The sequence below is a fragment of the Aegilops tauschii genome, chromosome 2, assembly GCF_002575655.3.
Source record: "Aegilops tauschii subsp. strangulata cultivar AL8/78 chromosome 2, Aet v6.0, whole genome shotgun sequence".
Taxonomy (NCBI): domain Eukaryota; kingdom Viridiplantae; phylum Streptophyta; class Magnoliopsida; order Poales; family Poaceae; genus Aegilops; species Aegilops tauschii.
The window spans coordinates 272,568,718-272,590,587 of record NC_053036.3 but is presented as its reverse complement, the minus strand read 5'-3'; the positions used below and the strand labels follow the sequence as shown (position 1 = coordinate 272,590,587).

General features: G+C 49.6%; 1 protein-coding gene across 1 annotated transcript; it reads left to right on the top strand.

Annotated features, from left to right (window-relative positions):
- The first annotated feature begins 19,944 nt into the window (after positions 1-19,944).
- LOC109758488 (uncharacterized) lies at positions 19,945-21,543 on the top strand. Its single transcript, XM_020317346.1, has 3 exons — positions 19,945-20,211; positions 20,557-20,696; positions 21,465-21,543. Exons 1-3 carry the CDS (start codon positions 19,945-19,947, stop codon positions 21,541-21,543), a joined length of 486 nt encoding a protein of 161 aa, XP_020172935.1.
- The last annotated feature ends 327 nt before the right edge of the window (positions 21,544-21,870 follow it).

Here is a 21,870-nt window from a genome sequence, read left to right as displayed (position 1 = left end):
CAATCCATGGGATCCCAAGTGATCATTGCTCTCTAGAGCTCGTTTTGTCAACTCGTCGGATTGCGAGGTTGACAAGTATTCATGGGTACCTACACAAAAGAGACACAAACCAAAGAAATTGTGCGCGTGGTAAATGTACACATCATCCATCATGATGTGTATGTGCAAGTGAGTGTTAGCACAAGATAAGCATCGCTCAAAGAAATTTGATGCATGGTATAAGAACATGTCATCCATCATGAAAGAATAGTTGTTATGTATGACACTATGGGGATGCAAATTGAGCATACAATTATATGGCACATCAATAGCATGTTTATTCATGGGGAGCATATTGTGCACACAAGTATTGGGATCATGCAATTGATGGGATGGATCAAAATCTCCTAAAATGTATGAGGAAACTATGGGGGTCTCCTCATGAGCAATATTGGAAACATCATATGGAGAAAATGGACAACATCCAAAACAATTCATATCCGATGGTAGGTAGTCATGGCATGGCATGTGGGATAAATGATGCAAAGGGAGCATATCAATATTATCACAAGAAAAACAAATGCCAATAACCATGGGCTTGTCATCTATGCCATATGTGCAAATTGGGTTAATTTTAATGGCATATGCATAGTCACTACGAAGAGATTGCAAATATGACATATGATTGATCTCATGCATAGCATATGACAAGTCAAGCGGATTGTCAAACATGATGTGACCTAAAGAATTGTCACAAGAAATCCTATGTAACATGGCATCACAACTAATAGACTCCACATGGCAATCATCATACTCATCATAAATGGGTAAATCATCCCATGGGGAAATCTCACTAGCATGAAGCAAGGTAATAGGTGGATCAACATCATGCAAGCAATCAATGTCAAGAATGTCCACTAGTGGGACTAGAGCATCACCGTCACCTATGTTACCTTGTTCATTCCACTCAAGTGGTGTAGGTGAGGTGGGAAATACCAAATGGTGGTCATCTTCATCTTGATGGAACCATGTGGGGGTGCATCATATTCCACCATGGCCATCGTCATGTCCATAGGAAGGACGAAGTCGTCGTGAAATGAGACCTAGCACCAAATGAGAAGACACAATAGAGGTAGAGGTTAAGTCGTTAGAGTTCAAAATCTCCTCACTCTCTCTATGTGGTGGTCCACTCACTCCCTCAAGGTAGGTGCACTCAATCGCACGTATGGTGGAGTCACTCATCTCACTCAAGTGGTGGGGGTTGTGGCTCTCCTCACATGGGAATTGGGGCAACACATCGGATATGGGGCTAGTGGTGAAGTCACCCTCACTCTCAATACGGTGGCACAAGTCACTCAAGTCATCATACGTCGCCGTGGTCGAAGTGAAATACTCAACCATCTCATCGCCGTCACCGTGGATGAAGGCCGAAGATGGCACATCATCACTCTCGCCTCCTAAGATGGAAGCATCATCCTTGCTCGTCACCATGTCGCTTGCCTCAAAAGCTTGGTCCTTGAAGGTCTCCGTAGTCATACTCGTCGCCGCACCATCTTGAAAAAGAGTCGTGGAGGACTCGGCATCATCAATGCCACAAAGAGGAATGGCGGTGAAGTCGAACTTGGGAGCATCGTCTTGGAGCTCGTCGGGCTTGGACATCTTGGTGGTACTAGCCTCATGCTCGTCGTCTTTGAGTTTGGACTTCGAGAAGTGTGCTTGGGGTGTAGAAGCCTTGGCCTTCATGAGTTCTTGTTCCGCCTTGAGAGCACCAATGTAGTTGTCGTCGAGGGACTTGTAGTTCTCGAGGAAGATGGTCTTGGAGATGTCATTGTTCAATCCCATCCTGAAGTGGAACTTCATTGACATGGGGTCGTCCACGCCGGCTCGTCGCAAGGCAATCTTCATCTCCTTGAAGTACGCGTCGATGGACTTGGATCCTTGGTTGGTGTTCTCCAATTGGCGTAGAAGTTGTTCCGTGTAGGTTGGAGGCATACACTCTCGCCGCAAAGCTTTCTTCGTCTTAGGCCAACTCATGTCGTAGGTTTCCGAAGGTGTGTGAAGCCACCGTGTCGAGGCGTAGTCGTGGAAGTTTCTTGTGGTGCACTTCACTTGATCTTCGGGAGGAACTTGATGTAGCTTGAGGTAGTCGTCCATTAGGTGCTCCCACTCGAGATACTCCTCGGGTTCTTGAGTCCCATAGAAAGGAATCGCATGGTCGGTATCGAGGTCGTAGTAGCTCGTGGAAGTCGCGGACTTGAGCTTGGGGAGCTTCTCTTGAGCGTAGTCTTGAGGTGCTTGTTGGCGAAGATGCCGTATATCCGAAGGTGAAGATGCCTTGAAGTCGCTTGGCGAAGATGCCAAGGGAGATGGTGAAGTCGTTGAGCGGTTGTTGGTGTAGAGCTCTTGACCTTCACGTTCTTGGTGGTAATGGTGTCGATGCCGATGTGACCTTGCCGGAGATGGTAGCTCGGAGGCATGTGCTCTTGAGCGTCTTCTCGAAGATGAGGAAGATCACTTCTATGACTTGATGAGGGATTTGATCTCCTCCATTTGAGCTTGCATCTTGGCGTCGTTGGAGTTGTTCGTGGCATCGAACTCATCGTTGTTGTAGACCGAAGGTGAAATGCCTTGCCTATCCATCACAAGACTCGAGCAAATGTGAGTGGGAGAAAGAGAAGAACGATACCAAATGTACCTTGACCGATGTTGAAGATGGATCAATGATCACTCAATGTGTAACAAGGAAATAGCACAATTGGTACCAATTGTTGTCGGTTTCTCACACCTACAAAAGTAAGGCTTATAGTGGAGCTCGGTGAGGATAGTGGCACAAAAAAATTGATGCAAAATGTTAGCAAGAGTCAATAATGTTGAAAAATATTCACAAATTCGCAAGTGAAACAAGTAGACCAATAGCAAAGAGTGGCACACAGAAACACACACACGGATAGATAAATGGGGTCGTGCAACCAAGGAACGAGCACAAAATGTGGAGTCCACGGAAAACGCTCGTATTGCACAACTCAAGAGAGACGCTAGCACGATTGCTCAATAGGCGGATACGACACTTGTACACAACCTATGATATGCAAAATGGATAAACTTCTATCCCAAGTATGCTATGCATGTATGGTTCCCGGTGTTTCTCTCAAGATGATCCAAGATGATCGGATATGACAATCTTATATGCAATGTGGTATGATGCTATGGCACTTGCTTACAAGCTTCTTTGCTCTTCTCTTTATCTTAAAAGCTTGTTATTTTTTTTGTATGTATGGCCACTTTGCAAAATGCACAAACCAAGATAGCAATAGTGTGTATGCGGGAACAAACTTGTGGCACAAGAGATGATATGAAACCAATATGGTATGGTATGTATGCTATGGGAAGAATGATCACTAGTGTGCACAAGTAACGTTGCCGGCAATACTCAAATGGCTAGTCTCGATAGGCAAGTGACGCAAAATGGGCTAGGGGTTATCAATGCAATTGCAAGGGGATATACAATGGAGTCGTCGAGGTTACCGTCCTTGGCGATGATGAGTGGCGGTGTTCTAGATGTAGATACCAAGATGATGGAGACTCGTCCCTAAGTAGCCAAAACACCTTAGGAAACGGAAAAACCACAACTCAAAATCTCAAGGACAAAAGTCAAACGGTGGTAGTATAAGCGGTGGTGGTTTTGCGGAAGCTCAATGGGATTGCGGGAATGCAATGATGGGTTTTGAGACGCAATGCGGAAGTCGAGGGTAAGGTGGATGGACTATACCCAGTGTCGGAATTGGAAGCACGGTCCCTAAGTAGCCGAAACACCTTAGGAGACACAACTCACAACACAAACAAAATTGGGTTAAGTTGGGGTGGTGGAAGTGTATGGTGGGTAAGCCTATACGGAAGTTATGGTGGCGGTTGATGAAGAAGCAATCGTCCCTAAGTAGCCTAAACACCTTAGGAGACTCGAATCACAACTCAAACAACCACAAATGCTATGGGGGACAAAATTGGTGAGGTTGCGGAAGTCGGTGGTGGTTATGCGGAAGTTATGGTGGTGCTATGCGGACGTGTATGTGGGCACCGGGACAAAATTTGACGAAAGTTAGGCGGTAAACGGAGTGGAGGATGGAGTTAATGCTGTGAGGGGCCGGATGTCCGGGCTGATGGCCGGATGTCCGGGCCGGGCCGGATGTCCGGGCTCGGGATCCGTGGATGAACACCGCGTGGAGAGGTCAAATCCGAGGCAAAATTCGGAAGATTTTGTGGATGGAAATTGGGGAAAAGCTAGATCTACCTGCAACACACGAAATCCGCGGATCAAATCCAACAAAACTTCATCACACCAACAAATCACAAAAAAAAAATTGGGGCTATTTTTTGGGGGCAATTTTCGGATTAGGACGAAAAACAACAAAATCAAGCTAGAAAACAAAGAGAGGGGGCTCCGAAATCATGATCAACGTGGCTCATGATACCAACATGATGTAGGGTGGAACCCTAGGTGACCGATCTTTCACGAAAGGAGCGGATCCCTACAACGAACGTGATGAACACGAGGGGAAACACAAGAGGAACACGAGGGGAATCACTCAACCAACAAGAATAGATCACACATGCACTAGATCGATGAACACAAAGGTGAGATACAAGATCCAAAGTCAACAACGGACGATACAAACGGTAACCGGTTCTTCTCCGTGAGGAGGTCTTGAATCCACGAGGGGATCTTCCTGTGAGGGTTCTTGAATCCAAGGTGGATCTTCTCCGTAGAGGGGCCGCAGTATCTCTCATGGAGTAGATCCGATATGGATGAGCAAAGATCTATCTCTAAATGATATAATCCTTTGCTAACCCTAGAAAGAAGAAGGGGATGAAGTATATATAGTCTAGGGGGGTGAAGAGGTACATGGGCTTCGGCCCTTTACTGTGCGCAGACAGACGGAGCCGGATGTCCAGGCGTTGGGCCGGATGTCCGGGGCTTCAGGAGGGGCCGGATGTCCGGGCTGACGGTGCAACCTTCTGTAGTCTGTGGATAGGCGGGGCCGGATGTCCGGGCGAGAGGTCGGATTTCCGGGGCTTCCGGAGGAGCCGGATGTCCGGGGCATGGGGCCGGATGTCCGGGCCCTGTAGTACTTCGCTGGCTGGGTTGCTGCTGTTGTGAGGTTCCAGGGGCCGGATGTCTGGGTCCTGGGAGCTGTCTCCGTCTTCTTCTTCTGTCATCGCTTCCAGGCCTCCCTCGCGGATGGTGTAGTTGTACCTTGGCGCTTGCACTCCTCCTCGTCATCCGTAGTGTTCCGACAATACCTATGCATGCACACGAGTGGAGTGTCAAGTAGTATACCATCCTCGAAGGTGTCAAGTGCGCACGTGTAAAGGAGATGATTCACCTTTGTGTATGTGAAGTAGATGTCGCACGTGTCACTCGCCGAATGGACTCTTGACATGGTGATGTCCATAGGATGCTCCGCATCACCGGGCTTGCCCGAGCACGGTCGTCGTGCGCATACCACGCCCAGCCCCCGCTCACGAGGAGCTCGCAAGGGGAGGGGCAGCAGGCACCAGTCCCAGAATAAAGCATGCAACCAAAACGCAAGAAATCAACACGAACAAGAGAAGACTCCCCCACACTTGACAACAAAAAGGCTTCAAGTTCAATCCAAAATGGCGGCGAATCGAGTTACAACAAAAGGGATGAAAGCAAATGGCCACGTCCGGCACCTAGCTAGTCTTCTTGTCTTCCCACCAGCGCGGAGCTAAGTGCTTCCACTGGCTGTGAGCATAGTCATTGGGGACAGTGTAGACGGCTAGCACGGAGCATGGTGCTTCCACTAGGACGTGGGCAGGAGCCCCCGAGGCCCGAGGGCGGCACTCCGGAGACTCCGGGGCATGTACAGCCCCACTCATTATTACATGAGAGTGTCATGAGCGGAGACCTTCACAGGCGTGAGCCTTGCATCATATCGCCAGACGAGGCCCCCGCCCTGCGCCACCCTCGACCACCGTTGGGGCGTCCGAAAACCAGGACGAGGCCAAGGGGCAAAGTGGACGCTGGCCGCGCCCTCGGTGACCACGGGCCCTCTGCCGGCGGGAAGGGCTAGCTGGCGCCTCCCCCGGCAGAGGACCTACCTCCGTGCTGGGCCTTGCTCTAGGCCCCTCCCGCGCAGCCCCCAGTGCACCGCTCCCGCCGGCGGTGGAGCCACCGCCCTGGGGTCTCCGACTGCTGCCATGGTCTGGTTCACCTGCAGCCCATGGTTATGGTAAGCTTGCTCCCGAGGTATTGGCCATACCCCGTCGTCGTCGTCGCTGAAGGGGTCGGCGAAGCCTCCGGGTGACTCATGGAAGGCCCCCGCTTCGGGCGTTCCGCCCACCCATCCTAGCTCGGGGAATGGGTTGAGGCCTTCCCCTGGCATGTACTCCAGGTTCATCATGCGGGGCATGTAGGCGTCCTCGGTCGCCCCGCGGGAGCTGATAGAGGCGAAGGTGTCCCGATGTTTCGATGAGATAGCAATCGTTTTCTGTGGGAGTCGACTTTGACAATCCAACTACGAACGTGCGAAGACGTCGCGTCTTAGCAATCGCTAAACCAACTTTCGAGGGGTTATTGACCAAGCCGGAGCACGATCAACCTGACCACAAGAGTTTTTTTCCTACGAGCAAACGAAGAACAAGCAAGAAACTGAGAATGCAATCTGGATATTGCGAATAAATGAGGAAAAGCTTTATTAATGAAGGTGGGGTTCTGAGACGCCTTTGTCTGGTCGTTGAACACAAACGAAGTACGCGAAGTTGCAGCTATGGCGAACTTTTAATCTAAACAAAACCCAAAGCCTAAACGATGCCCTAAGGGCTGTATATATGGAGGAGAGAGGGGAAATTTCGTGGCCCTTGGAGGAGGGGGTCCGAAACCAACCCTAACTCTTGTTTCCCCACACATACAGACTCTAAAAACTGCCTATAATCAAGTATTTCGAAATTACATGGGCCATGCCCAAAAATAAGGTGACGCAGCACCTAGAATAGCCTCTGGACGAAATTTATGAAGTGGCATCTTGTATATTTCGTCCAAGGCTTCATGCACTCATTATGGTGGCATCAAAGTCCTGAAATCATCACTTGTAACTCCGTTCTTGTCCCCCTTCCACATGCCATCATCTCCATGCTTGAACTTGCTCCAAGGTTCATCTTTCTTGTCCAAGCTAGGACCTTCATTTGTAAGCAAAACAAATGTATGCAATTTAGGCAGCATCATATTCTCATGAACATTAGAATCGAAAGTACCTGATAATTCAATTGGCGTGCGCGAGCTCTAGTAATTGGTCCAGTATGTATAGCAGCAGGGGCTGTGGGTGTAACAATGGTATTGATGTCCTCGTCATCCTGCCCTTCTTGAAATGAAGTCGTCCTCGATGAAAGCTCATCTTCCTCTCCCAAATAAGGCTTCAAATATGCAATGTTAAAAGTGGGACTAACCCCAAAATCTGCAGGCAGCTCAAGTTTATATGCATTATCATTTATTTTCTCTAACACCTTAAAAGGACCAGCAGCACGTGGCATTAGCTTTGATTTGCGCAAATTAGGAAATCTATCCTTACGCAAATGTCACCAAACAAGATCTCCAGGTGCAAACACAACATGTTTTCTACCCTTATCTCCAGCAAGTTTATATTTACCATTCATACGCTCAATGTTTTCCTTAGTTAACTCATGCATTTGTAAAATCAATTCAGCACGTTCTTTAGCATGAAAATTAACCTTCTCCAAAGATGGAAGAGGCAACAAATCAATAGGTGCACGAGGTAGGAAACCATACACAATTTCAAAAGGGCACATCTTAGTAGTAGAATGCAATGAACGATTATAAGCAAATTCAATATGAGGCAAGCATTCTTCCCACATTTTCTTATTATTCTTCAAAACAACCCTAAGCATAGTAGACAATGTTCTATTGACTACTTCAGTTTGTCCATCAGTTTGGGGTGACACGTAGTACTAAAAAGCAGTTTAGTCCCCAACTAAGCCCATAAACATCTCCAAATGTGGCTAAGAAATTTAGTATCACGATCTGAAACAATAGTATTTGGCACACCATGCAAGCGAATAATTTCATGAAAGAACCAATCAGCAACATTAATAGCATCATCGCTTTTATGACATGGTATAAAGTGTGCCATTTTCGAGAACCTATCCACGACAACAAATATGCTATCCCTCCCCTTCTTTGTTCGAGGTAAACCTAAAACAAAGTCCATAGATATATCCTCCCAAGGAACACTAGATACAGGCAAAGGCATATATAAACCATGAGGATTTAGTCGTGACTTAGCTTTTTGACATGTAGTGCAGCGAGCACCAAAACGCTCAACATCACGTCTCATCTTTGGCCAAAAGAAATGTGTAGCAAGTATATCCTCCGTCTTCTTCATGGCAAAGTGTCCCATTAATCCTCCTCCATGCGCCTCCTGCAACAACAAAAGACGAACCGAGCTAGCTGGAATGCATAGCTTGTTAACACGAAACACAAATCCATCATTAATGACGAACTTGTTCCATGTTCTTCCTTCTTTACAATTCTGCATTACATCTTTAAAATCAGCATCATGCACATATTGATCTTTGATGGTCTCCAAACCAAATATTTTGAAGTCAAGTTGTGAAAGCATGGTATAACGACGAGACAATGCATCAACAATAACATTTTCTTTACCCTTCTCGTGTTTAATGGCATAAGGGAAAGTCTCAACGAATTCAACCCATTTAGCATGTTGACGATTCCGTTTAGCTTGACTTTTAATATGTTTCAAAGATTCATGATCAGAATGTATAACAAATTCTTTGGGCCATAAATAATGTTGCCATGTTTCTAAAGTCCATACAAGAACATATAATTCTTTATCATAAGTAGAATAATTCAGACTAGGCCCACTCAATTTTTCAGAAAAGTATGCAACAGGTTTGCCATCTTGTAATAACACACCTCCTAATCCAATTCCACTAGCATCACATTCAAGCTCAAAAGTCTTATTAAAATCAGGAAGTTGGAGTAAAGGAGCATGTGCCAACTTATCTTTCAATACCGTGAAGGCTTCTTCCTGTGCGGTACCCCAAACAACAGGCACACCCTTCTTTGTAAGCTCATTGAGAGGTGCAGCAATGGTGCTGAAATCTCTCACAAAACGCCTATAGAATCCAGCGAGGCCAAGAAAACTCCTCACTTGTGTGATCGTTTTGGGATGTGGCCAAATCTCAATAGCTTCAATCTTGGCTTTATCAGCTTCAATTCCCTGTGGAGTAACAACATAGCCAAGAAAAGATACTCGGTCGGTGCAGAAGGTGCACTTCCCAAGGTTACCAAACAAACGTGCATCATGTAGAGCAATAAAAACAGCACGTAAATGTTCCAAATGTTCCTCCAAAGATCTGCTATAAATCAGTATATCATCAAAATAGACTACCAAAAATCGTCCAATGAAAGCACGTAAAACTTCGTTCATTAGTCTCATGAAAGTACTAGGCGCATTAGTTAACCCAAAAGGCATGACTAACCACTCATATAAACCAAACTTAGTTTTAAATGTTGTTTTCCGTTCATCTCCCAGTTTCATACGAATTTGATGGTATCCACTACGCAAATCAACTTTGGAGAAAATTGTAGAGCCACTCAATTCATCAAGCATATCATCTAGACTAGGAATAGGATGACGATAACGAATAGGCACTAGTATAATAGGAACTACAATCAACACACATACGCGACGTACCATCCTTTTTAGGCACTAGTATAATAGGAACAGCACAAGTACTAAGAGATTCGCGTATGTAACCTTTGTCGAGCAGCTCCTGTACTTGACGCATAATCTCTTTCGTCTCCTCTGGATTGGTACGGTATGGTGCACGGTTGGGTAGCGATGCACCGGGAATTAAGTCAATTTGATGCTCAATCCCTCAAATAGGTGGTAATCCCGGTGGCACGTCTTGTGGGAAGACGTCAGCGAACTCCTGCAAAATGTTAGTGACAGCAGGGGGCAAAGAGGAAGGCACGTCCTCGAATGAAAATAATGCCTCTTTGCACACAAAAGCATAGCAAACAGATTTGCTAAAATCTAGCCCATCAATATCAGATTTTGTGGCAAGTAAACATGCACTTTTCAATTTAATTTCAGAAGCAACACTACATGGTTTATTATTAGGTTTCATTTGTTGCTCAAATTCTTTTGCCACAATCTGATTTTCACTCTTATTTTTCTCCTGTTTTTGCTTTATGAGCTCTATTAATATCATCTTTCAAAATGGATTCAGGAGTCATAGGAAGCAAAGTAATATGGCTATCCTTATGAACAAGAGTATACTGATTATTTCTACCATGGTGTACATAATTTTTATCAAATTGCCATGGTCTACCAAGTAATGAGGAACATGCTTGCATGGGTACCACATCACAATCAACATAATCAACATATGCAGAGATACTAAAATGCACATGAACAGTACGTGTTACCTTAACCTTGCCGTTGTTGTTGAGAGATAGCTTCTCCACCATCTCCATGCCAGCCAAGTTGTTGCAGCTCCCTCCATCTATGATGACGCGAACAAAACTTTCCTTCACAACTCCCTTTGTATGGAACAAATTATGCCTCTGATTTTGCTCAGCTTGTGTGACCTGCACACTCAAAACACGTTTAGCAACTAAACATTCATACCTGTCAGCATCTTTAGGAGCCATGTATCGCGTCTCATGATCAGAATCATCTCCACCGTGTTCTTCACGTGTAATAAGAGCCAAAGTCTCCTCATCATAGTCACTAGCAGACTCATACCCACCATCCTCAGTAGCAATCATCACACGCTAAGATTTGCATTCTCTCGCCAAATGTCCTCTTCCCTTACAACGATGACAAATAATATCACTTGTGTGCCCTGTTGATGCCATGGAAGAAGAAGAACTCTGTGCAGGCCCGATAGGTGTGCTCTTGGCAGATAATGGTGGTTGTGCCTGCTTCCTTGTATCACGGTTGGAGGTAACAGCTGATGGAGGTGTTAGAGCAGTAGAATCTGTGGAAGTAGAGGATGCACGCGGTGTCCATGATGAAGGTCGACCTGCAGAAAAGTTAGTCCGCGCCAATGCCTGTCGATCCTGCACTTCACGTTCAGCTTTACAAGCAAGATGGAATAAATGAGTGATATTATTATAATCCTTATACTCTAGAATGGTCTGAATCTCTCTATTTAATCCACCCATAAAACGTGCAAGCATAGCTTCATTCTCCTCAACAATACCACATCTAATCATGCCAGTTTGTAATTCATGATAATATTCTTCTACAGAATTTTGTCCTTGTCTTAAGCGCTGCAATTTTTGAAGTAATTCACGTTGATAATATGGTGGAACCCAACGAGTACGCATAGCAGTTTTCAAAGCAGCCCAAGTAGCTGGAATAGGATATAATCTACAATGTTCAGACCACCAAACACATGCAAAACTAGTGAAAGCACAAACAGCAGCAGGAACACGTCTCTCCTCGGGATATTGTAAACATGTAAAACGTTGTTCAGTTTCTAACTCCCAACTAAGATATATATCAGGAACATATCTACCCTCAAATGGTGGAATATTCAATTTTAGTTTAGGAAGATGGTCATGATCTCGTACCTCATGTGGTGGTGCATCCCTACCGTTGCGATGATATGCATGAGGACGACCTGGTGGTGGTGGTGCTGGTGGTTGCACGTAGTTCTGATTTTGATCAACCTCATCCTCGTAATGGTCCTCCACCTCTACAGTAGCAGCAGGATCTATAGAAGCATCAACAGCAGCACCAGAATTTTGCCCAGGGTCAATGGGAACGCGCTGTGCTCGTCCCACTTGATTTGGAAGGCGACGTTGTTGTTGTTGTAGAGGTGCGACAGGTGCAGCCGGTGGTGGAAGACGCGCAAGCAGGTCATTAAATCTGTTATCGAGCTTTGTTTCGAACGTCTTCTCAAGGCCAGTGATCTTCTCCATGGCCTCTTCAAAATTGTTCAGCACATCTTGCACCTGTTCAGTCATCATTTGCTGAAACTTATCATGAAGCTCCTTGTTCATTAAGTTCTCCCTGTCAATCTTGTCGACTTGTGATCCTGGCATGGTTAGCAGCAATAGAAACACACGAGAATATGATCCTACAGACTACTAACAAGTGGTGGTGGTGGTGGGTGTCACAAATCCGTCAAGCAAATCTCAAATTCTTACCAGTTCTTACCCAGCAGCAGGCGGTGATCCGCAACCGATGTAGTCAAAACTCTCAATGCTTGGATAGAGCGATTACCAGGGAGAGTCAAACGCACGATGTAGATGTATGTGGAGCTGGGAAGGCTTATAATATGGTAGCACAAAGGGTCAGCAATAATCAATTCAGAGATGCAAAGTTGAATAAATGATCAACGACGGGACTGTGCTGGTCCTAGGCTAGACCGTGCTAGAGACGCGAGCCTAGAACACTATCAAAATCACGACGCTGCACATAAACAAGGGAAAAGCACACTCTAGAAAAAAAATTTGCTCTGTTTTTTTGCGCTCTTTCTTTTGCGCTCCTCTTTTTTTGCGAAAAATCACTATAATGGCGAGTGTCTCAAAACTCTTCCCAGGTCAAACTGACAGGATGGGCACGAATTTTTTTTGACTTTTTTTTTGGAAATCAGGGCAGCGACGACGAAAAAGTGCGACAAAAAATCACTATGATGGCACGTGGCTCAAAAGACTCAGAAAAGCCTAAAAACAGGATAGGGAAAAAATATTTTCGGCTGCCAAAATTTGGGCCTAAAAACTGCCCGAGGGTCTCCAGACCTTTTTTTTGGAAACCTACTCAGGCAAGGAAACACAAATCGGAAATTAGACGGATCTCGAAAACAAACCTAATATGAAAGTAACTCGGATTGGTGGTGGATATATGGTGGTAGGATATGGCAGCGGTGGTGGTATATGGATACAGATTGGTGGTGGTATATGGATACGGATTGGTGGTGGTATATAGATACAGATTGGTGACGGTATATGGAGATGGATTGGCGGCGGATAAGCGGTGGTGGTAGATGGCAGGGGCGATGATGATGGTGCGGCGGCGGCGTGACAACTTATGACCAGAACTCGAAACTCTAAAAAACTAGACTCTAAGACCAGCAAATAGACACGATGATGCAACCGCAAATTCAACAAAGCAAAATACTGAAAAGACTATGCAAGGGCTCAGACTGGTTCGGATATGATGAACTAACCCTAATTTTTTTTGTGCCTTTTTCGTGGACTGTAGGTATGAAGGACAGACTCGATCTAAACTACGGAAAACTGGAAAATCTCACCGAGCAACCTGGAAATCTGATACCACTTGATAGAGGCGAAGGTGTCCCGATGTTTTGATGAGATAGCAATCGTTTTCGGTGGGAGTCGACTTTGACGATCCGACTACGAACATGCGAAGACGTCGCACCTTAGCAATCGCTAAACCAACTTCCGAGGGGTTATTGACCATGCCAGAGCACGATCAACCTGACCACGAGGGTCTGTTTCCTGCGAGCAAATGAAGAACAAGCAAGAAACTGAGATTGCAATCTAGATATTGCGAATAAAAGAGGAAAAGCTTTATTAATGAAGGTGGGGTTCTGAGACGCCTTTGTCTGGTCGTTGAACACAAACGAAGTACGCGAAGTTGCAGCTATGGCGAACTTTTAATCTAAACAAAACCCAAAGCCTAAACGATGCCCTAAGGGCTGTATATATGGAGGAGAGAGGGGGAATTTCGTGGCCCTTGGAGGAGGGGTCCGAAACCAACCCTAACTCTTGTTTCCCCACACATACGGACTCTAAAAACTGCCTATAATCAAGTATTTCGAAATTACATGGGCCAGGCCCAAAAATAAGCTGACGCAGCACCTAGAATAGCCTCTGGACGAAATTTATGAAGTGGCATCTTGTATATTTCGTCCAAGGCTTCATGCACTCATTATGGTGGCTTCAAAGTCCTGAAACCATCACTTGTAACTCCGTTCTTATCCCCCTTGCGCATGCCATCATCTCCATGCTTGAACTTGCTCCAAGGTTCATCTTTCTTGTCCAAGCTAGGCCCTTCATTTGTAAGCAAAACAAATGTATCCAATTTAGGCAGCATCATATTCTCATGAACATTAGAATCGTTACCAAGAAACGAAAGTACCTGATAATTCAATTGGCGTGCGCGAGCTCTAGTAATTGGTCCAGTATGTATAGCAGCAAGGGCTGTGGGTGTTACAATGGTATTGATGTCCTCATCATCCTCCCCTTCTTGAAATGAAGTCGTTCTCGACGAAAGCTCATCTTCCTCTCCCAAATAAGGCTTCAAATCTGCAATGTTAAAAGTGGGACTAACCCCAAAATCTGCAAGCAGCTCAAGTTTATATGCATTATCATTTATTTTCTCTAACACCTTAAAAGGACCAGCAGCACGTGGCATTAGCTTTGATTTGCGCAAATTAGGAAATCTATCCTTACGCAAATGTAACCAAACAAGATCTCCAGGTGCAAACACAACATGTTTTCTACCCTTATCTCCAGCAAGTTTATATTTACCATTCATACGCTCAATGTTTTCCTTAGTTAACTCATGCATTTTTAAAATCAATTCAGCACGTTCTTTAGCATGAAAATTAACCTTCTCCAAAGATGGAAGAGGCAACAAATCAATAGGTGCACGAGGTAGGAAACCATACACAATTTCAAAAGGGCACATCTTAGTAGTAGAATGCAATGAACGATTATAAGCAAATTCAATATGAGGCAAGCATTCTTCCCACATTTTCTTATTATTCTTCAAAACAGCCATAAGCATAGTAGACAATGTTCTATTGACTACTTCAGTTTGTCCATCAGTTTGGGGTGACACGTAGTACTAAAAAGCAGTTTACTCCCCAACTTAGCCCATAAGCATCTCCAAAAGTGGCTAAGAAATTTAGTATCATGATCTGAAACAATAGTATTTGGCACACCATGCAAGCGAATAATTTCACGAAAGAACAAATCAGCAACATTAATAGCATCATCGCTTTTATGACATGGTATAAAGTGTGCCATGTTTGAGAACCTATCCACGACAACAAATATGCTATCCCTCCCCTTCTTTGTTCAAGGTAAACCTAAAACAAAGTCCATAGATATATCCTCCCAAGGAAAACTAGGTACGGGCAAAGGCATATATAAACCATGAGGATTTAGTCGTGACTTAGCTTTTTGACATGTAGTGCAGCGAGCAACAAAACACTCAACATCACGTCTCATCTTTGGCCAAAAGAAATGTGTAGCAAGTATATCCTCCATCTTCTTCACGCCAAAGTGTCCTATTAATCCTCCTCCATGAACCTCCTGCAACAACAAAAGACAACCTGAGGCATGGGCAGGGAGCAGAAAGGCGGCGTACCTCTGGAGGCAGAGCCAATAGTTTGGCGACGCGTTCCAGCGGCGCATCGCGGCCACTCTCCGCTAGCCTGCATTGAAGCAGCTCCCGCGCCACGATGAGCGCGGCTCGCAAGTTCGCCTGCTCCCGTTGGGTGTGCGGTGCCGTTGCCGCAGCGTAGCCTGAAGATCTTGTGATGGCGCGCGTGCGCCGTGGCGCGAGGGTGGAGGGCGCTTGGCCGCGCCGCCCGCGTTGTTGGCGTCCTAGGAACAGGGGTGCCCAAACTTGCCTGCCTGCAGCCCACGGCGTGGCTCCACCAACGGCCCGGTACGGCCCAGCTTTGGCAGCAACAACTCAAGACCCTCGCGAGGCGGACGACACCAAGACCTCCCTGGGGCGGCCTAGCTAGGTCGGCTCCCGAGGAGCGGAGATATCTATGCAGGGGGCACCTCGCGAGATTCACATGATGTGAGCCGTGACGACCAAGGCCAGGCGGGCGCCAGCGGGCGCAGTGCACCAGTTTCCTCTTTGGTGCTAAAGAGACAAGCACAGACGAGGAGTCCCGAGGCATTAGGCAAAGGTTTCCATATCGGTGCAACAAGACCAAGACCAGCAGGACGGCAGGACGCAGGTCACCGCGGAGCCCACAGCAGCATCACCATTAGAGCCTTTGGCACGCAAAGACTACTTTTGTTAGGATAGCTTGTACTAGTTGTCTCCCTTCAAAATTGGCCGTTGTGGGATCCCTTCCCACCTACATTTGGGAGGAGGACCAGGGCCTCTATAAATAGGACTAGCCACAACCATAGGAGGCAACTCATCTTGGATTGGATCCATTCCATCCTCACATCCACCAGCTCATCGAGCTCAAGAACACCTCTCCTCGCGAGGCTGTTCATCCACTGTACTAATTCATCCTCGGCCCTCGAGGCAATCCACCACCACACTGGAGTAGGGTATTACACCACGCGGTGGCCCGAACCAGTATAAACCTCTGTGTCTCGTGTTCTTTGGGTTCACCGAGCTAAGCCGTGGAATCGTTGGGTACGTAGGCTGGGGAAAAAGAGTCCTTCTTGCGCACCCCAGAGTTCGAACCTCTCAAGGGTCTGCGGAACCCTGAATCCGACATTTGGCGCGCTAGGTAGGGGTGTGCCGAAGCTTCGCCTCCCCGCCTGCTTTGTCTCTCCGTCCGGCTCCCATGGCAGGCGCCACTCCTCCGACTGGATCGACGGGCGCGCGTAGAGGCGCCATGGGCCTCTGAGCCTTCACCCCCGCCTTGCAGCAAGTGCGGTGGCCACACAAGTTCAAGCCGGAGATGCCGCCTTGCTATGACGGCGCGGCGGATCCAGCGGCCTTCCTGCTGGCATACGAGGAGACCGTTCTAGAAGCCGGAGGCGATGACAAGGTCATGGCCAACTGGTTCCCCATGGCCCTCGCCGGCGCACTACGCGCCTGGCTGCTCAACCTGCCAGGATCTTATGTGGCCTCCTCAGAGGAGCTGCGCGGCCTTTTCATCGCGCTCTTCGTAGCTCCAGCACCCCTCGCTGTTGCGGCCCTCCTCGGCGCCTCGCAGGCACCGCTCTTTGACCGCCATGTCAAGCAATTCTTCTGCCACATGGGTGCCGCCTCTGTGCAGCAGGGAGCCCCTCCGAGATGGGCGGCGCCCAAGTCCGACCTCACCTTCGACTCAGGGGGCCACCCGGCGACCACCGCTGGCTCGGGCACACTCCCGATGATCTGCACACCCACCATCTGCAACGTAGCGGTGACTAAGACCCTCATTGACAGCGGGGCCAGCCTCAACGTGCTCTCCGTGGAAGCTTTTGGCTCGCTTCACGTACCGTACGGCCGGCTCCGTCCCACCAAGCCCTTGTCCGGAGTTGGCAACGGTTCTACCAGCCCTCTAGGGCAGATCCACCTCCCGGTCACCTTCGATACCCGTGACAACTACCGCACCGAGCATATCGACTTTGACATCGCTCGCATCGGCCTCCCGTACAATGCCATCCTCGTGGACCCTGCCCTGGCTCAGTTCATGGTGGCGACCCATCCGGCCTACAACCTCATGAAGATGCTGGGAAGCAGCGGAGTCCTCATCGTGGCTGGAGACACCAAAGAAGCCCTGACAGCCCTCAAGCTCGCCTTCAGGGCCGTAGCGGCAGCATGCCCGGCCGACGGAGCCACTCCCGGGGCTAAGGGGGCTGCGCCAGCCAAAAAAGAAAGAGTTGTTCACTCAAGATCGGGCCAAGACGAAGCAGGTGCCGGTAGACGAGGATAGGGCCTCGGGGGCCACCTTCACCATAGGTGCCGACCTCGCCCCAGACCAGGAGAAGGAGTTGGTGAATTTCCTACATGCGGACAAGGAGGTATTCGCCTGGGAGCCCAAGTAGCTAGTTGGGGTCCCAAGGGAGTGATCAAGCATTACCTGAGGGTATGCCCTAACTTGCGCCCGGTGAAGTAGAAGGCACGACGGCAGTCCACGGAGAAGCAGTCCTTCATCGTCCAGGAGACCCGCAAGCTACAAGAAGCAGGTGTCATCTGTAACATGCAATACCCGGAGTGGCTGGGAAACCCAGTCGTCTGCCCAAGAAAGGCGGGAAGGAACGTATGTGCGTCGGCTTCACCAACCTCAATAAAGCCTGCCCTCAAGACCCGTTCCCGCTTCCGCGCATCGACCAGATCGTCGACTCCACCGCCAAGTGCGACTTGCTATGCTTCCTAGATGCCTTCTCGGGCTACCACCAGATCAAGATGGCTGTGCAGGACGTCGAGAATACGACCTACTTGACCCTGTGCGGGGTGTACTGCTACACCTGCATGTCGTTCGGGCTGCACAATGCTGGGGCGACCTTCCAGCAACTGATGCACATCGCTCTGGGCCAACAACTCGGGAGGAACGCTGAGGCCTACGTCGACGACATTGCGGTAAATTCTCAGGAGGCAAGGACCCTCATTCAGGACCTAGAGGAGAGTTTTGCCAACCTGCGCAAGGTGGACCTGCGGCTCAACTCGGAGAAGTGCGTGTTCGGCATCCCCTCCGGCAAGCTGCTGGGTTTCCTTGTGTCGCACACGGGGATCGAGGCGAATCTGGAGAAGGTCAAGGCAATAGAAGACATGAGCCCGCCGCAAACTCTCAAGGAAATGCAAAAACTCACGAGCCACGTCACCTCGCTGGGGTTTTTTATCTCCAAGCCGGGGGAGCGCGCCCTACCGTTCTTCAAGCTGATGAAGAAGAAGGGCCCATTCGAGTGGACCCCGGAGGCCGACTTGGCGTTTCAAGGCCTCAAGAGATACCTAACCAGCCCACCGGTGATGGTAGCGCCTCGTCCCCTCAAGTCCCTGGTGCTTTAGCTGGCCGCCACACCTCATTCCGTCAGTGCAGCGCTGGTGGCCGTCCGGGAGGAGCGCCAAGACAAGGGCCTGCCGCACCTTCGGTTGGGATGGTGCGGCACCGAGACAGTGCCCCTGAAGCCACAGCGGTGCCAGCAGATGACCAGGCTCCACAAGACGGCGCTCCTGAGACTGCGGTGGCCCCGATGGGCAACGAAGCTCCTGAGGTCCCCCGGCCTCAGGAAGCGACCCAACCTCCGGAGACCTCGGACTCCATCGACGCTCCCGCCCTCGTCAAGCACCCGGTGTACTTCGTCAGCACGGTGTTACGGGACGCACGGGCACGCTATCCCATGCCTCTACTCGCTCTCCTCGTGGCCTTGCACAAGCTGCGTCACTACTTCCAAGGACACCCTATTAAGGTCGTCTCAGCCTACCTGCTGGAGAGGTTGCTCCGAAGCCCCAACGTTGCGGGAAGGGTTGCCGAGTGGAATATCGAACGGCAGGCTTTCCAGCTGGAGTTCAGCACAACCAGGGTCATCAAGGGAGCCGCCCTCGCCGACTTCGTCGCGGAATGGACCGACGCTCCGGAACCCAAAAGAGGCGAAACTGATCCCTCTCGCCAGGAAGTGAAGCGCTAGATGGTTGGATCATGTACTTCGGCGGCGCGTTCGCTCGTTAGGGCGCGGGGGCTGGAGCCGTGCTCATCTCGCCCACCCAGGACAAGCTCTACTACGTCGTGCAGCTCTACTTCCAGTAGGGCGAGAAGGTCTCCAACAACATCGCGGCGTACGAAGGCTTGATCGCTGGCCTTAAGGCTGCGGTTGCCTTGGGAGTGAAATGTCTCACCATAAGGGTTGACTCACAGTTCCTCGTCAACTTCTCCAACAAGGTATACGAGCCGAAGGATGAGCATATGGAGGCATACCTCGCGGAGGTATGCAAAATAGAGAAGCAATTCTTGGGCCTGGAACTGCAGCACGTGCCCCGTGACACGAACAAGGAAGCCGACGAGATTGCCAAGAGGACGTCCAGACGCCTGCCCCAGGAGCCCGACATCTTCGAGGAACGACTCTTCAAGACTTCAGCAGCCCCTCCGGCTGCGGAACCGGCGCCACCTCAGGAGGGGCTTCCCCCACCTCCAGCCTTGGGAACCCCCGCCTGTGGTCCGACCTCAGGAGCAGCCCTGCTCCTAGCGCTTGAGCCCCAGGAGGGGAGCTGGGCCGAAGAGTCCAGGGCATACCTGATGCAAGGAACACTGACAGAGAAGGAGGAAGATGTGGAGCGCGTGGCCCGGCAGGCTACATCATACTGCATTCAGGATGTTGAGCTGTATCAAAAATGGTCGAATGATGTTTCCTTGCGATGTATCTCCAGGGAGCAGGGGTGCGAGCCGTTAGCTGACATACATGGTGGGGACTGCGGGCATCATTTGTCGTCACGCACCTTGGTGGGCAAGGCGTTCCACAGTGAGTTCTACTGGCCCACGGCTCTCAGCGACGCAACCGAGCAGGTAAGGTCCTGCGAGGCATGCCAGTTCCACGCCAAGCAAATCCACCAACCTGCTCAGGGCCTCCAAACTATTCCGCTCTCATGGCCATTCGCGGTCTGGGGGCTAGACATTCTGGGTCCGTTCCCTCGAGCGCCCGGGGGCTACCGCTACCTCTACGTCGCCGTCGACAAGTTCACCAAGTGCGCGGAGGTGGAGCCAGTACGTACCATCCCTGCCGGCTCAGCAGTCAAGTTCATTAAGGTCCTCGTGAGCCGGTTCGGAGTCCCTAATCGTATCATCACTAATAACAGCTCGCAGGTCACTAGCAATCTCTTCAAAACATATTGTGCTAACCTTGGAACACAGATCTACTACGCTTCAGTAGCGCACACCGGGAGCAACGGCCAAGCTGAACGCACCAACGGGAAGGTCCTGAGAGGCCTCAAGACAAGAACCTTCAAGAAGAGGCTCAAGGCCTGCGGCAGAGGCTGGCACGACGAGCTCCAGTCCGTGTTGTGGTCCATCCGCACCACCGCCACCAAGCCGACGGGCGAGACTCCATTCTTCCTCGTCTACGGAGCCGAAGCGGTTCTCCCTCATGAGGTCAAGCATCACTCGGCGCGGATCTTGGCGTTTGACGAGGCACGTCAGGATGCCATGCGGGGGATGGACCTCGTGCTGGGAGAGGAACACCGCCGCCAAGCCTCGCTCCGAGCGGCAAGGTACCAGCAGGCGTTGCGGCGGTACCACTGCCGCAACGTCTGCTCCATGACGCTCGAGGTGAGCGATCTCGTCCTTAGGCAGGTGCTCTCCAGGGAAGGGCTGCATAAGCTCTCACCCATGTGGGAGGGCCCGTTTAGGATAACCCGCATCTCCAGGCCTGGCGCCATGCACCTGGAGATGCAGGACGGGATCCCCATCCAGAACGCCTGGAACATCCAGCACCGCTGGAAGTTCTACCCATGAAGCAAGGCCTAGTGCCTGTGAAGGTCTCCGCTCGTGACACTCTCACGTAATAATGAGTGGGGCTGTACATGCCCCGGAGTCCCTGGAGTGCCGCCCTCGGTCCTCGGGGGCTCCCTCCCACGTCCTAGTGGCAGCACTTAGCTCCGCGCTGGTGAGAAGACTAGACTAGGCGCCAGACGCGACTGTTCATTTACTTTCAGTAGCTGGTTTGCAACCTTTTTAATGGAATTTGAAGTTCTGGTGTTTCTCGATTACTTGGCTGGGTTTCCCTTTTCTCTTACCTCGCTCGCTTCTTTGTCTTGAGTCAGGGAGGGCAGCAGTTGCCTGACGCTCTCCCTCGTACGCCTTGCGCGGGGGCTGGGCAGGTGCGTGCTTGTGCTGGGCTAACCTAGACCACGGGCAAACGCACCTCGCCAAAGCCCTGTCTCCCCAGAGCTTCGGCTCCCATGATCTTCGCGAGGCGCCCTCGAATGACTCCCGATTGGCGCACCCCCATAGGTCCGTGCCCCATGGGTACCACGACGTGGTGCGCTAAGCCGTGATCAGCCCATGCCTGAGGGCTCGTGCAAGGAGGAACAAGGCGCCCGACAGATATCCTAACAAATCATGCAGCTTCGCGATGCCTCCTGAGGTCAGCTGCTCCCGAGTTGGCAGCAAGGAGACCTCACCAGATGCCAGAAGGCGCGCCCTCAAGAGATGGGAAACTACCCCGAG